The following is a 15,863-nucleotide window of genomic DNA, read 5'->3' as shown; positions in this document are numbered from 1 at the left end:
ATCACATGCAATTAACCTCTTTGTGTATATACTATTTTTAAGCACAGCAGCCAAGAGGAGTAAAAATAACAATACATTCATATTTTCAATATCTTTCTGCTTAATAATATTCCACATATAATTTAAAATTCACCAAAAAAAGCACCAGCCATGGAAAACATTATTTTCATAATCTATTTATGCTAAAGATAAAATAAACATGAATAATCAGAACTGAATTATCTCATCCACTGTCTTTCATGAGTGCTCTATTGGACTGGTGCAAAATTACCCTCAGATTTATATCCTAGCACTAAAAAATGTAAATAAAATGCACTACAGAAGAATTATTGGTTAGATATCTTGAAACAGGTTTCTAGAGTTAATTTATTGACTAATAAAATTTTTGCTGAAAATTCACTAATGCTTTTGCAAAAAAGTCTTTGCAACACAGACTACTGTGGCAAAGTACAAATGAACTTCTTGCTGACAGAACATGAAGAACTTCTTAAGCATTTGTGTATAAATGCTTAAGTGAGATTGTAAGCGCATGAGTTAGCACTTACATGCTTTTTGAATCATATACTAAATTTGATCTCTGTTTCTATTTCTTTATCCTACATGGTTGAAATCTTAAAAAATATTTTCCTTTTCGGTCTCTTCTGTTTTTTGATCATTATCATTCATTGTTACTATGTCTGGTTATTAACAGACTTAAGCAACTGCTCGTTTCTGTCTCTATAAAATTCTATTCTTAAGCCTTCCTCAGTTTTTATTCTGTCTGCAGTTTAAGCTATTCTTTGCTGTAGAAAAATCCCTGTAAAATGAGTAGGAGGGGGAGAACCAGGGCAAGAAAATTTGAAATTATAGAAATTGTCACTTTGGCAAAATAAACTATTCCTAGAATTTTTAGTATTTCTTACGAAAAATGTGGGGAATGTCTCCTTCCTCTTGAGCACAGAAGCCAAGTAATGTGGAATAGTGGTATCACCTGGGATGTTTAAATTCTAAACTTCACAACAGACTCATCTGGTACAGGCTGTATGATCACTTATCCCAGGGAAATCACAGACCCTCTTGGACTGCATCCTTTCCATTCCCTGGTCAGTGAGGAAGGTGGGTGGTGCAAAGCTTGGAGGGCATTTCCTTTTATGGCTGGGATATTTGCTCACCTTTTTGCTGCTCAGAGATGTCTTTCTTTTGCCTGTGCAAAGGAGCTGTGCCACCTATTTACAAAACTGATTAATATGAAAAACTGCATTAAAGAGATTAAATGGCAGGGAAAGAAATAAGGCAAGAAAATGAAATCTTCTCCTTTGTTAGTGTACTCTTAGAAAGCTGAGAGGTGCTCTTTGTCACTAAAGTAACATCCGTGAATTGTTTCAGTGCTGAAGATCTTTTCAGCTGATTTTACAAGAGCTCCTGCTAGAGCCTGATGATGCTACTTCTGCAGCAATGCCACAGCAGTTTCATGGAGATGGTACAAACTGATGTATTATTTCTGAGAACCTTCTATGCCCTCTGGGGTTTCTCTGGGCATTGCGACCCATGATTACAACCAGGAAACTGGATCCAATCCAAATATTTTAATCTAGATGTGACTTCAATCATCTACTGAGTTTTTTCTGTCCAGTAGTTAGTAACTATTTGTATGTTTGACATTGTTGTCTACAGTCCTGAAACTGCTCCCTTTTCTGGCTGCAGGATGATATTTGAGCTCTGAAAGGGGTTATTCCAATCCCAGAAGGGAATTAATCCCTTCCACAAGAGTTAGCCTCTTAAAATAATTATTGGGAAAAATGAAAGTGTAATCATTAGTCCAATAATGGCTCTAGTGGAAAGAAACATAAATTAAGTCATATTGGATCTGTGAAACACTAAATTAGGCAAATTAGGGGTCTGATTTTTCTTTAAAAGCCTTAATCTATAGTAATACTAAAGGAGGGTAGTGCTGGATGTGAGAGGAAAATAACTATCAGTTGTGAAATATCTTTGGACTGTTTAGCAACATTACCATTCACAGCCACGGAATACATTACATTTTATTGTAAACTTTGTTCCTCAGAGAAGTATAAATCTTGAAAGTGTGTCAATACTTGGCAAAGTAAGCAGTCTCTGGAGGCAAAAAATGTTTAAGACCATCTATCAAGTATAAGAAGTTGATAGCAATTAAAATCAGAGCTGTTTATGTATAACATAAATTGCAGAGGTAGCTGAAAACTGGCCAGTAAAAATCTTGGCTGGGTGGAAATTCCAATAGCAAAAGACTGCAAAAAGCAACATCTGAATTTTAAGAACTGTTTTTGTGGCATATGTAATTTCTTTACCAACAGTATTTTCTATGAAATTTTATTACATTGAGGAAAATGCATGTGTTTATTTATTTTCACATGCAGGTATTCCTTAAAAAACACCACAAACAACACCCCCTGAACAATGGGTAAAAAGAAGATAGCTTGCATAAAATATTACTTATATTAGATAAGCACAAAACCAGGTTATATTTTAATGCTTGCTATTACCCCAAAGAGATACAGAGAAGGATGGGGAATGATTTAATGTTAATTACTATAATAATAATGATGATTTTTTTTAATTATTGTGTATTAAAAGGGAATTATTAGCTGTGTCTCTTTAATATGGGGGGTTCTCAGGAAATAAACCATTGTGGGCAGTCAACATGATTTCATTGCTTTTCACAACAGTTACAACACCCAGAACTTCAGTGAAATGGGGGCCCACAGAAAGAGTTGGGGACTCTTCCTCCCCTGAAGAGGAGAGGGACTGACCTGTGTAACCCAGCCACTGGACACCCAGTCGCTGATTTGAAAGGAATGTGTTTGGCTTATTCCCGGTTTCTGGTCCTGTGGTCAGTCTTGGATCACTGTGTTTGAGTCAGCCCTTGAGGAGATGCAATTAGAGCACCAGTTATTGCAGTGCTGGAGGGGATGTGTTGGGCTGTACGTGGACCCTGCCTCTTCTACCCAGGCTTCCATGACTTCAGGGATAGTAAATAAAATCACTGTGGCCTCTCAGGCCATGCCATGGACATGGGGAAACTTGCTGGCAGCAGGAACAGTGCCAGGCTGCTGGGTGGAAGGGAGAGGCCATGGCTACAAAGAGTGAGATTGAATGCTGTTAAACAGAGCATAATGTACAATGTTTATTTGAAATTAATGAGACTTGCATGTCTTCAAAATGCATTTTAATATTTAAATTGTGCAAAAGTAAATTATTAAAACAAAGTGTCCATGAATTATCACCCTTGATCACCCAAGCTGCAGTACTAGAAAATGAGAATCAGAGTGCCTAGGTCAGTGAGGTAAAGGAAAGGCTGTCCCCTTTCCATGCTGAATTTTTTACACTGTCAGATCACCTCTTTTCATTTCTGTTCAGCTGCGGGAAAGGTGCCTTAGGAAGGAAGTCTTAAAATGGGACCCAAATCAGGACCTAGTATGTAACTGAGAGATTTTAGTGTTCCAGCCACCGATATCCACCACTGAGGCAACAGAGCAAGTCCATCCACATAAGTGGATTCATTCTGGCATTAGACAAAGAAGAAACAGCTGTGTCAGGACCTTCCTCTCATCTTCCTTAATTCCAGAGGAAGATCAGTCCAGCAACTATTTCTATATCTCCTCCCAAACAGTGCAAGAGAAGAAGATTTTATTAAGTGCTCCCAGCTTTCTACGGGAAAAGAGTGTCTGAGCTCCCTGCCAGGTTTGCAGGGCTCCTGCTCTATGCACACACTGTGAGGAAAGCCAGAACAAGATGATGAGAGAACATTTCATTGCAGAGAGCTACTAGACCATGAATCTCTCCCCTCCTTTGTTGGAAGAATCCTTGGACAAGGGACTAGTCTTCTTCCTTCTGCTTGCAAGAGCAGGAGCTACTGATGGTTAACACAAGGAGTAAAGGGAAGCCTCAGGAAATAACAAAAGTATTTTGATATTTTTAAACTTAGGCTTTGTCTTACACCCTCGCCACCAATATTTGTGAGAATTTCATAGAACAAGACGTGAAGAAATCAATAGAGGAAACAGCATCTGAACCACGATACAGGCATTTAATGTCTCCTTGTGCATTAAATTACCCAATTAATGTTTCCCGTTGCCTTAGCCTGTTCTAATAAGGCTTGACTGTCGCTTATCAGCCCCTAATCTTCTAAATGATGAGCAAGAACTGCAGCTGGATGTACAAGAGCCTTTGGGGCACAATACCAAACTCCCAGAGTGACAAAGATCCATCCTTGGAATTATGCTTATTAGGGTTTCTCATTCATTATCATTTACTTCACACAGATATTCACTAATAAGATCAGATTGACTTTATTATTTATTTTTTATTAAGTACTATTAAAATAGATCCACTGGACAATCAATTTCTGTATATAAATAATTCCTCAATAAATAAACTTTTTTGTTGCATAAAAATGTCATTTCAGATACCAATACTTCTTTGAGTTAACTGAGTTTGCCTGCTATGTGGGCTTATTTTTCCTGAAAAACTGCTATTTAGTTTAGAATGTTTTGGGATAAGAAAAATTTTTCCAGAGTAACTGAAAGTAATTTTTATGGGCTGTGTCCATGACTTAGCTAATTAGAATAAAGATGTTGAGAAAGAGTGGTAGGTAACAAGGAACTAACAGGGATAAATGATTTTTAATAGACAATGGCAGAGTCTTCAGAATGATAAATACTTTCCTGTTGTATTATAAAAAATAAATAAATCTATTTTACTAAGAGAGACTTCTTATGAACTGTGAGGCCAGTTGGGGGGAGGAATAGATTCATTTAGATAAAATGCTATTAAATTGCCTGCATAGTGTCCTGTCAGACAACTATTGATCTCATCCCAAGGGAGAAATTGATTTCTGTGCAGAGAGCTATGTGCTCTCTGCAGTGCCTTGCTCCAGTGCTATTGCTCTGCTAATCACACGCTGCTGCCTCTTTTCCTTTCTCTCTCTTTCTGTCTTTTTGTTGTGCAAAGATTGATTGAGAGACATGAAGGATTCAAATTGCAATATTTGTTGTTTTTTGACCTTTCCAATTATATTCTGTTAAATATGTAAATAGTTAATTTGTAGTTCTGCACAGAGGAATTAGCTGAAGCAGTCTGCAAGAAAGGCTTCCAGGGAGATGCTTGTACCTTTGTTCTCCTGCAGACCTATTAGAGCTGACTCAGTGAAGGGATTTTGAATGCAGCTGAGAATTCTCCCTGCTTTGTCAAAGCTATCTAGGCTAGTTCTCAACACAAGATCTAAAGATGGCAAAATAATTCAAACTTTTAACACTAGAACTATGTAAAAGCTGAAAAGTGAAATGATAAGTGATTAAGCATCCTTGCTTTGGTTTCCTTCTTCTAGGCATAACTACCTTTGTCAGCTCTCATTATTGTGAGTCATTTTTTAACAATACAAAAATACCTGAGGTCAGCTAATGACAACATTAAAGTTGAAACCCATTTTTAAATCTCCCCCCTTTGAATAAGAAACAAGGTCTTTAATTGCCATGAAATGGTCTGACATTGTTTCTTGGACAATACAGCTTCAGTTTGTCTGATGAGTTATGTATGTACTTGACTTTTTCTACTATTTCTTGTCATTCTTACACTGGTTTCATTCTTATGACTCATTTATCATCATCATCACTATCAGTGCTAAGCAGTTGTTTGAATGTCAGTTTGTGGGGATCAAGGCCCTTGCTTTTCTCTGGGACCATAACTTGGCATTTGCACATGGAGAAAAACTTCTGAATGGGAAAAACCCAGGGTAGACCTTCTGGCTTCAAATCCTGCCAGTTCTAAAGGCATAGAGGGGGAAAATATCTGTTGGTAGATCACAGCTGTATTTCAGTAGTCCCAGGCTGCTGCATTAGACCTAGGAAAGAAAGTGTAGGATGGATCCTCCTGGAAGGTTTTTGAACTCTGATGGACAAAGTCCTAAGTAAACAAGTCTAATATTAAGCTTAACCCTTCTTTAACAAAAGTTTGATTAGAGAACTGCCCTCATTCTCCTCACACTGAGGTCTCTTTGAAATTTAATCTTTCTATAATTTTATTAATTCAAGTCCTGGTTACATTTAAACATTTGCCCAAGATAGCTCCTGGTTAGGACATCAGGTCTAGCCTGTGATAGAAGCCCTTGTTTTTCAGTTGCTTGTTAATGCTTTGGGCAGCCCAGCAAGTGAAGATACATTTCTTCCCCTCTTCATTAGTCTCTCCTCCATGCTAGCATTTCACCACTTGACATATAATTCAACTTTGCTTCAACATTGGCGGAGGCAAACGCTGACTTCTCATGTGCATTGGATATGGACACCCTCCAGGCAGCAGGGAGAAGCTGTCACCATATCTGACAGCATAAGGTGCATGGGAGCAAACACATTTCCCAGCTGTGGAGAAATGCAGCGGAGATGGGAATGCTCAAGCAGAGTGACAGGAGACATTGGACAAGATCACTGACTGCAGGTCCCCAAATCCAGCACCTCTGAACTTTTGACCTGAAGTTGTGACATTCTCTCCCTCCGTCTTGGAGCGGAGAAGAAGGGAAGAAGAAGCTGTGCTGTGTGGTTTTGTTTGAAATACAGAGGGAGGGAGGTGATAGAGTAGGGAGGATGAGGAGCCAGAAAGACAGAAGGAAGATGAAAGTGTGGGGTCATTTGTACATGGGAATTTGCAGAATGTTACATGTATTTGGTGACATGTCATTGTACAAGCATACATGAAGGAAAGGAGTCGGGTGTGAGGAACAGCAAAAAGTCCCAACAGTGAGACCAGCATCAGAAAATGGGCTCTCTTCCTTACCTGTTCACACCTATCATAAATTTGCAGGGGCAGTTTCAGTCTGATTGGGACAACGCTGATGACTTGCTGTAAGCAAATTGAGACTAGAAATTATTGTGAAAAGGATCTTAAAAACTCTAGAGGTATACAAAAATCAGTCCTGAGACCTGTTTTTGTTTGCTTATGTGTCTCTTTTGTTAAGTAGAATTTAATTTGATAGCCTATTAGAAGTACATCTAGAAGAAACTGCCCCTTACTGAGTATTTCTATGTTTCTCTCTCACAACAGCATGGCTTTTACACTGTAATTACTTTTTGTAAAATAAACATAGCAAGCTACTTGCAATTGAAGAGCCTAGTGTTGCTAAACCCAGGATTTTCCTAAGGCAGCTGCACAGTCCAAGTACCCTAACTTCCATTGGCTTGTGTTTGTCTGTACTTCAGAGAATATTTAATCAAAGAAATAACTGCACCTCATCTCTGTCCCCGTTAATTTAATGCAAGAATCCATCATTTTAACAGAAACTTTATTTGTGCACGTGGAAGGCTTTGACTTTCATAACAGAGAGATCATAGAAGGGGAGAAATTGTCAAAGCTGATGGTGAAGGATGGACTGCTTGCAGGTTTGGACGGATGTTTTTCTTCTATTCAGCGTCTGCCTCCTTTTCCACCCATGGCTAAGGAGAAATGCAGAGAAATTGTGAGGACAATAAAAAGCCAAGTTGCAGTACAGGAAAATATACAGACTATAAAAGCATTGGCTACAAACCATCCCAGGTCAGAAATCAAAGGTCTCTGGATGACACTTTTTGAAATTAAGAACTTCAATGCTGCCTCCAAGGCTCTTCCTAATCCCACTGGATCCTAGTAACACAGTTAGCATCATTACTGCTGCAGTCAGGCATAGACTAGGCTCTCTCAAAACTTGGTTTGTTTTATCTGGTCTGGGTAGCGTTAACCTGGCAGAGTGATGAGGGAGATTTCTGTTGTTCTCTGCTTTGAGCTGGTAAGTGCAGGCAGATTCCTGTGGTTTTGACTCAATGCATTTCCTTTAAAGGAAAGAAAGCCAAGCTGTTCTGAAATGCTCCAAGAAGTAAACTAATGATTCCTGTCAGTCAGTCTGATGACTCCATTCTCAGGGTTCACTGTTTTTTCCCACTATATCTACTTTGCATGTTCAAGTGTGGAGCCCTTGGTTTAATACTAAATTTGTAATTGAAAAAGAACTATTGAACTGCCACTGTGGTGCTGATGAAAGCATAATCTAAAAGTCCATTGGGCTTTTTTTTCTGTCACTGTGTTTCAGATTTTTGACTCTGCTGTCCACTCATACCTTTGCAAGTTTGTGGCAAAGTTATTTTCACTAATTCCCCAGTTTCATCTTCCCACCAAGTTTAAAGAAACAAACCATAGAAATATTGTTTCAAATACAAAGCAGCCACTCCTGTTACTTGCATCCCTTCATCTAGTAAATGTACAGTAAATGAACTGAAGTATTGCTGAGTGCTCAGAACTCATTTGTTAATTTATCAAGAGGGCTCTCACTTACAGATGGACTGGACAGTGGAAGTTGTGCCTCCCCTGGGAACTCCACCTCCATGAGCTGTGGCCTCCTTGGACATTGTGTCAGAGGCCCTGGATCCACCAGAGATCCCGCTGCTGGTGTAACCTGATGAGTGGGTTGTGCCCCTGGCACCTAGGACAGTCACAAAGGACATGTTACTGGCAAAAAATGAAGGAACCTTACAGGACAATTACAAACTACTGTGTTTTAAAACAATTCAAGGCTAGCAAATGTATCAAAATGCAAGGTGTCTGCTGATCACTTGGCTTGTTCTGTCAGTCCACTGCTTTTTAGCTGCCACCTTGGGGAAAGGATAGTATCAATACTGTTGAGGAGCCCCCCAGAAAAAAAAAAGAAAATCTATGGCTCTTACACAGACTGTTTTTCATAAACCTGGATCTCCAGAATAGTTTCAGCACAATTTGCCTCTGCTGAAATTGCACTTTTCTCCGGAGCTGCCTGAGGACTGTGGAACAAACTTCTGTAGAAACTAGGAATTGTTGCACTTTCTATTCCAGGTGATGAACATGTTCCTTTCACTTCACTTTCCCTCACATAAACCTGTAATAGATATGTGTAAAATTCAAGTACCACAAGTTGTGGTAGCCAGTGGCCAATTAATATGTATTTCTTCACCTCAGTCTAAATAAGCCCCAAGCAAAACATTCCTTTGCAAACTCTTCTTCTCCTGGGAGAGGAGCAAAGCATCAGTGATGACAAATGTTAGTGATAATGCTTAAAGCATTCCTGGAGGATGCTCAAATATTTTGGTGATGAGCTTGTTATAGCATCTTCTGTAAAGTGACACTGAACAATACTCATGCCCCACTGCAGAATCAGCGGCTCCTTGGAGCATGTTTGTTCTGGGGGGAGGAAGGGTTACAGTCTGAATGAAAAGGTTAAGAAGATGTGTTTGGAGAGATTTCAGTGAGCACCTGCGGAAATGAAATCAGGCCCTTTTAGCTCTCAATCAGGCAAAGAATGTGTGGCAAGCTCTCCTGCTGCAGGGAGCCAAAGCTCACACCTGTCTTGGCAATGTTACAGAGCTAGCATTTTCCACATGGATAAAAGCTCTTTTGGAATATCTACTGTCGGCATGGCTAAGGTTTACTTGAGCCATGCAGACTTCTCTTCACCAAAATGGTGCTTTTCTTAAAAGACCATAGTAACACAGAAGTTACAAGAATAAAACTAGGCATAGTTAAATGCTTATTTTGCTTCTGTTTCTTATAAAAATTCCCAGCACACAGAGAGATAAAAATCTTCAGTGTTTTAGCTTAGAACTGACAGCTTCATGCTCTCTATAGGGCATCTCCATTGAAGAGTTTGCCACTGGTTATGAGTGTGCTGTACCACCCTGGTCTGTAACAGAAGGAGCTTGTGCATCTGACTAACTTATCACTAAAATGAGCCCCTGGCATCTCCTGCATACCAGGATTTCTGCTGCTGAGCCAGTGTGGTGCCTGAGAGCAGCTCTCCTGTCTGCTTTTCACTCTGTCCCCCTCCTCTCCTGACTTTCTCTCATCTTCTGTCCCTTGGCTGCTACTATTCCTTAAGCTCTTTCCTACTGAATATTCAATAAACACTGTATTCAGCAACCTATACTCAAATCATACAATGAGAAAATTAAAGAATGCCTCACAGGAGTCAGATGCAGTATGTCTCTGAATGACCCTTATGTCACCTAGTCACTCACTGCCTAGAGGGCCTCACTCTATTAATAATATTCGCATTGTAAATCATATCTTAAAAAAAAATCCAACTTATTTCCTTTCAATCAAGCTTAACACACTTTTGGCTATTAAAAGAGGCCCTGAATCTGGACCCTGGCCAGTTCACCGGGTCAACCACCCATTTTATGGCTGGAGAAGTCACATTCAGCTCCATCTTTTGGATTTGTACCTGCTGATTCTGGCAGTAGTAGATCAGTGGTAGACCAATATGCCAGAGATGCCCACCTATAATCAGCCTGCTGGCTGGCAATCCTCTGACACATGGGACATGTGGGCCTGAGACCCTGAGGGCAGAAGGGGTTTGGAAGCCTCTATCCAAGGTCAGAGAGCTAATACTGAGCTGCTGGGTAAAGCAGGATTGCAGGGGGCACTCTGTTCTGTGGAGACATGCCTGTTGAGAGGATCCTGCTGAATCAGGTCACACAGGCAGCTCTGGCAGGGAGAATACCTTGTGCACAAATCCCATGGGATCTGGGGTTAAACAAGTGCCAAGAGTTGTCTGGGCAGGGACTACTCCCAGGCAGCAGCAGAACAGCAGCCACCTGCGGGGTTAGCTCATGTGAAAGGCAGCTATGCCTTATTTTAGCACTTTGATAGGGGATGTCAGGGGTGTAATACATTCCCTTCATGAATTTGTCTCTTGGACTGCAACTAATTTCTCTCCTCTACAGAGTTTTAGGAGTTCCCCCTGTATGGATGTGAGCAAAGAGTAAGGGAAATATGATAATTAATATGAAATGTAGCTACACATTTCATAAGTGCATAAGTGCATCATTGCTTGTTGCTATCATGACTCTTCATATTTTTGATGGTTCCTGGCAGAATGGAGAGATAGCACAAACTTCAAATAAACACTGTCCAAAACCTCATTAAGATCACATATGTATATGTTCATTCATGCATAGTATGTGCACACACAGGGAACACCCTTAATAACATCCTGCTTATAGCACACAGTTAAATGGAGGAATCTTCTTTCTCCAGTACCATTCAGAAATGTAGGAGAGAAGAGATTATTTGGCAAGCTTTTTTCAAGGAGGAACAGCTGCCTGATCCTATGCACCAAACCACAAAACCACACACAGGGTCACACACAGAACTGCTCATACCCATTTGCTGGAGAGTAGAAGTGGGGCCACCAGAAGGCACACCTCCCCCAGAGGCTCTGGCTTCGTGGGACATCAGTGATGAAGCAAGGGATCCTCCTGTGATCCCAGAGGAAGTGAAGCCAGCGTTGCGGACGTTCTGGTCAGACATGCTGCTTGCTGCTGGTGAGAATTCCAGGGAAGCACTCAGGGACTGCTCAGGGACTGCTCAGCCCACCTTTTTATACACTCTCCAGCTGATAGAGAAGAAATGAAACAGAGAAGAAATGAAACTGCTGCCATGGTAAGGGAGAATAGAAACTGAAACTTATTCTCAGCCAGGAAACGAAACTGAACTTTATCAATAGGTCTTTTTGTTGCTGTTGCCAAGATGGAATTTAGGCAAACCAACTAATTTCCTCTTGTGATACTAAAACAAATTACTGGTGCAGGAGTCATTGCTTGGCAACTGAAGCAGCTGAAAGCTCTGCTTCTTAACTCTTTTGCATTGCACCCTATTGCACTGAATTGCATCTGTAGAAGGTACTGCATTGTTTTAAGTATTCCTACAACTTTGAGTAAAGACAAGAGACAAAAAGGCAGTAAAGTGGTGGCATGCAGAGACTTCAGGTGGGTTGGTTACCACACCCAGAGTTCAGCTGTGGTACAGCTACCCCTGAAAACACTGGCTCACACAGAGCTGGAAATCAGAACCTAGCTAACAATGGGTGGTTGGAATTAATTTCTATATGGAAGGAACCATGAGGGGACCTTGTGTCATATGAGCAGATTGACACAGATGCTTTGTTCTTCTTCATGCAAGTCCCTCTAAAGCAGAGCCTCTGCCTTTAATGAACAGGCCTTTGCAAATGGCACACATGCCTTTATCACAGCCTTTCTTAGCCAGGAGTGTAAATAAGGCTCATTAAAAATCCATGGACCTCCCTTAGGTAAAGAGGAATATCTGATTAGCTCACAAACCACAGGAATGGTTCTCAAAGAGGGAATATACAGAACAAAACTATAGTGTTTGCACAATAGTGTGATATCTATATCTTGTACATGGTGGGTTATAGAACAAAGGCTATGAAGTCTGTTCCTCTCCTCTTATATGTGCTGTTTATCTGAGCAGTGGGATATCTGGCCCACATACCTCTAAGGCAGCAGTGATCTTTTAACTCTTCTCTTTCATTCAACTTTTCTTTAATTCATGTATGTTAGTTTCCTTAATTCTAATGCCAGTTATTTTTGTTTTCTACTCTGCTTGCATTAAGTCTTCTGTAATTATGGTGTATCTTCAACCCATAATTTCTCGGGTTCCTCATGTATCATTTTAATTAATTAATGTTATAAAATATCTAAAGTTGAAGCTTAAATGCAGTTAAAAATTCCACATAAGAGTAAGACAGTGAATGCTACCGGCCTTCTTAAAAGTCACAATAAAAGCAAAAATGTCAGTTTCTTTGTACATATTGCTGCAGAACCCTCCTTCAAAAATAGTAAAATCTTTCAGTGTTTTGTTAGTATAATTTATTTAATATTGCAAACAGCCCATTAGGAAATGATGGTAAAGTCTGGCAAAGCCAAGGAAAATGAAGGCTTTACAAGCTGCAGAGACTCCATATGAAGTGACAATTTACTCAGTCCTGAACCACAAATCATAATGGACACACACAAAGTTGTTTAACTAAAAATAATTAAAACTAGATATAATGAAAGTTTTATTAAAAAAAAAAAGTGTCTCAAGGCAGTTCAGATTGGCAGAGACATAAGCAAGGAAAGAAGAAATTACTACAAGTCTCATAAAAATGAGATGAAGAAACTCGGTGTAATAAGGAAAGGAAAGCCACTGGAGGGATTCAAGGGAAGCCTTGGACTTCACCCTACAAACTTGCCCAATGATTTGGACTCTACGTTCTATCTGCCTTATCATCCCTGGATCTGCTGTGCTCAGCTCCCTTGGTGGGACAGCACCTTGCTGTGCCCTGGCAACGTGTGGCATTGACATCACAGCCTCCAATTTAGAAAGACACAGTGGCACTGCTGAAGTGGGATTGGGAACAAGAACACAGTTCTTGAGCCTGCAGCTTCCAGAGGTCCTCTTTCTCTGTTGATTCTTCCAGAAAGGTGTGCCTCTCCTTTGACTGAGCAGCTTTGTGTGCGACATTTTCCTGAATGGTTCCCTTCTTTTTTTTTTTTTTTTTTTTTGTGCTTTGTTTTACTGGCATTTATAGTTAGAAAAGGTGACTTCCAAGATATTAGGCAAGTGTAGTTAATGTGCAGCTGTGTTTTCAAGGAAGCTGGCACAGAAGCAGTCAGGCAGTTGTAAGTCTTTGTGGACTATTTGTCAAAATCCAAGCAGTGATACTTTAAGAGCTAAATGGTGCAACTTCTAGTTAAAGTATGGAAAGAAAAAAAAAAACCACCAAAACAATTCAGTTTTATCACAGAGCTTGGCATCATAACAGTAAATTGTACCTGGGGAATATCTGGATAAGTTAACTTCCCCATTCCAGAAACAAAAAAATTGTTGAGGGGGTGGGTGGTGTGAGCTGACCTGAAAAGCATCCAGTGGCACTTCTAAGCCTGAGAGACCAAGGAGTCAAAGCCATGAATACCAAGAGTATGACTGCTCTTATTTTCAGTGTCACTACAATTTCAGTAGCCTTAGGTGCTGCAACACTTAAATACAGAGCTAACATTTAACTCTCTGAGTTTCAAGTACAAATGAAACCCATAGGTGTCAAAAATCTAGACTATGTGCTCTTTGAAAGGAATTGGAAAGCCAGAGGCTGGATTGGAAGTACTCTGAAAATCTGAGTGGTGGGCATTCTTCTCTTCTTAAATTAAAAAGGGAAAAAAGAAATAAAAGAAGGGGAAATAGGCTAAGATGAAAACATCAAACAAGCCAATGCAATCAGATCTGCAGGCAACTCTTCTATATTTTGCTTGGAAGGACCTTAGTCTCTTGTGTTTGTGGATATAAACTGATGACTCTTTGGTATGTTTTCCTTGCAGTCCCCACTAGTGTGACACTTAGAAATATTTACCTCACAGTGAAGCTGGGCAGCTGATCAGAGACATTAATCTCTGCTTTTGGTACTCACCTTTTTTATTTCAATAACACGTTCATTGAAGTCACTTTTTCATAAACATTTTCCCATAAACCTCTGTTTCAAAAGAGATTATTCAAACAGCTTTTAAACAATTAATCTTTTGAAGGGTCTAATTGAAGGAAATAAACCTGTAGAGAATCTGACTGAACCAAAGATCTTCAGCATCCAAGATTATCTATCTGTCACCCTCTGACCTATTTCCTTTACACTACTTTTTAATTTTTGTAGCAATTATAGTGTATATGGATAATACCTATTAGCATATTTATGGTCATTGCTTCATATTTATTGTCTGCACAACTCATTAATCTTCATCTAGTGTGTGAGGCTGACAGCTCAATCTATTTTGCAATCTCTGGGCAGCAGCCATATCCAAAAAGCTTTTGTTTCCCTGTAAATAAACTGTGTTCAGGACCAGAGGACAATGGTACATCATGCAGTGATTGACACAAGCCATGGCTGCTAATCAAAAGTAGATTTTATTACCAGCTGAGTCAAGTGCATTATGGGGGCATTGTTCTAGCGCTGTCAGGGCAAGAGCATACGTAGTCAGTCACCTTCTCAAGATGGGCTGATTGTTCTCCAAGATTAGACAGAGTTGCCTTATTATCCATCCCAGACAACAAGGCATCTCACCCAAACAGACGCCTTTACAGAAACTGCCTGTATATTGAATTGATTTGAATTGCTAATGCATAATCTGTCCAGCACAGATGTGCAATGAATATTTGGATGTTGTTTTGCATGTCAGTTGAGAAGACTGAATGATGAGGTGATGATCGTTCAGTGATGGGTACTGGACATTTGCCAACAATTGAGTTTGAGCACTTTCCCTGACAGTAATCAGATCAGCTTCCAAAACGTCTTTTCTTCAATTCACTGACAATTTATGTTAGAAGATAATGCAACTCTCTCACAGTTAACACAGTTGGCAGCAATTTGCATTTTTTTCGTATAATTAAATTTTTCATTTCACCCAAGAAGAAATACATGCAAGCTGCCTATAACTGATACAGATATTCCAAGACACTTCCAAAGTATCTCCACCAGAATAAGAGGCCATCTACGTAGGCCAAAAATGGCAAAACTTCACAATGCAGGTAGCACTAGCTTTAGTAGTTATAAAGCCACATTTGCTGTGAAAAAATAGCAATCTTGCTATCAAGCCTTACTAGGTAAGGTCTCCCAAAAAAACAGTTAATTAAATCATATTTAACATATGACCATTGTCATGCTTAGGTTAGGTCAGCAAACACAATTATCTGACTTAAAAATTCTCAGTGTCTGTGAGGATTGACATAGTGTAAAATAAGAACAGAAAATAACTCCAAAAGACTGATATTATGATATCAAGGGGCTGATATGAGCTCACACAGTGACATCACATGATATGTGTGAATGTGAAAGAGATCTTCATGTAATCATAATCATAGAATCTTAGAGAAATTTAGGTTGGAAGGAAGCTCTGGAGATCATCCAGTCCAGCCAGGGAATTATCCAGTTATTTGCTCAGAGACACATTTGGTTGAGTTCTAAGTATCTCCATGGATGGTGATTCCACATCTTCTCTGTAGAACTTGGTCCATTATTTGACCACCCATAC

General features: G+C 39.7%; 1 protein-coding gene across 1 annotated transcript; it reads right to left on the bottom strand.

Annotated features, from left to right (window-relative positions):
- Window positions 1-7,271: 7,271 nt before the first annotated feature.
- On the bottom strand, window positions 7,272-11,388 carry LOC131088972 (interferon alpha-inducible protein 27-like protein 2B). The gene is made up of 3 exons (XM_058033460.1): window positions 11,169-11,388; window positions 8,312-8,458; window positions 7,272-7,439 (listed from the first exon to the last, which is right to left on the bottom strand). Exons 1-3 carry the CDS (start codon window positions 11,314-11,316, stop codon window positions 7,411-7,413), a joined length of 324 nt encoding a protein of 107 aa, XP_057889443.1. The 5' UTR covers window positions 11,317-11,388; the 3' UTR covers window positions 7,272-7,410.
- Between the last annotated feature and the right edge of the window lie 4,475 nt (window positions 11,389-15,863).

The sequence above is a fragment of the Melospiza georgiana genome, chromosome 1 (assembly GCF_028018845.1).
Source record: "Melospiza georgiana isolate bMelGeo1 chromosome 1, bMelGeo1.pri, whole genome shotgun sequence".
Taxonomy (NCBI): Eukaryota; Metazoa; Chordata; class Aves; order Passeriformes; family Passerellidae; genus Melospiza; species Melospiza georgiana.
Note: the sequence above shows the minus strand (reverse complement) of the source record. Positions and strands in the feature narration are given on the sequence as shown.

What these genes read in the sequence shown, in the direction of transcription:
- LOC131088972 (XM_058033460.1), bottom strand. Translation starts at nt 11,316, where the DNA reads ATGTCTGACCAGAACGTCCGCAACGCTGGCTTCACTTCCTCTGGGATC. An exon ending in TTCTACTCTCCAGCAAATGG is followed by an intron (nt 8,459 to 11,168) that starts GTATGAGCAGTT and finishes TGACTGTCCTAG; the next exon opens with GTGCCAGGGGCACAACCCAC. An exon ending in TTCCACTGTCCAGTCCATCT is followed by an intron (nt 7,440 to 8,311) that starts GTAAGTGAGAGC and finishes ATTTCTCCTTAG; the next exon opens with CCATGGGTGGAAAAGGAGGC.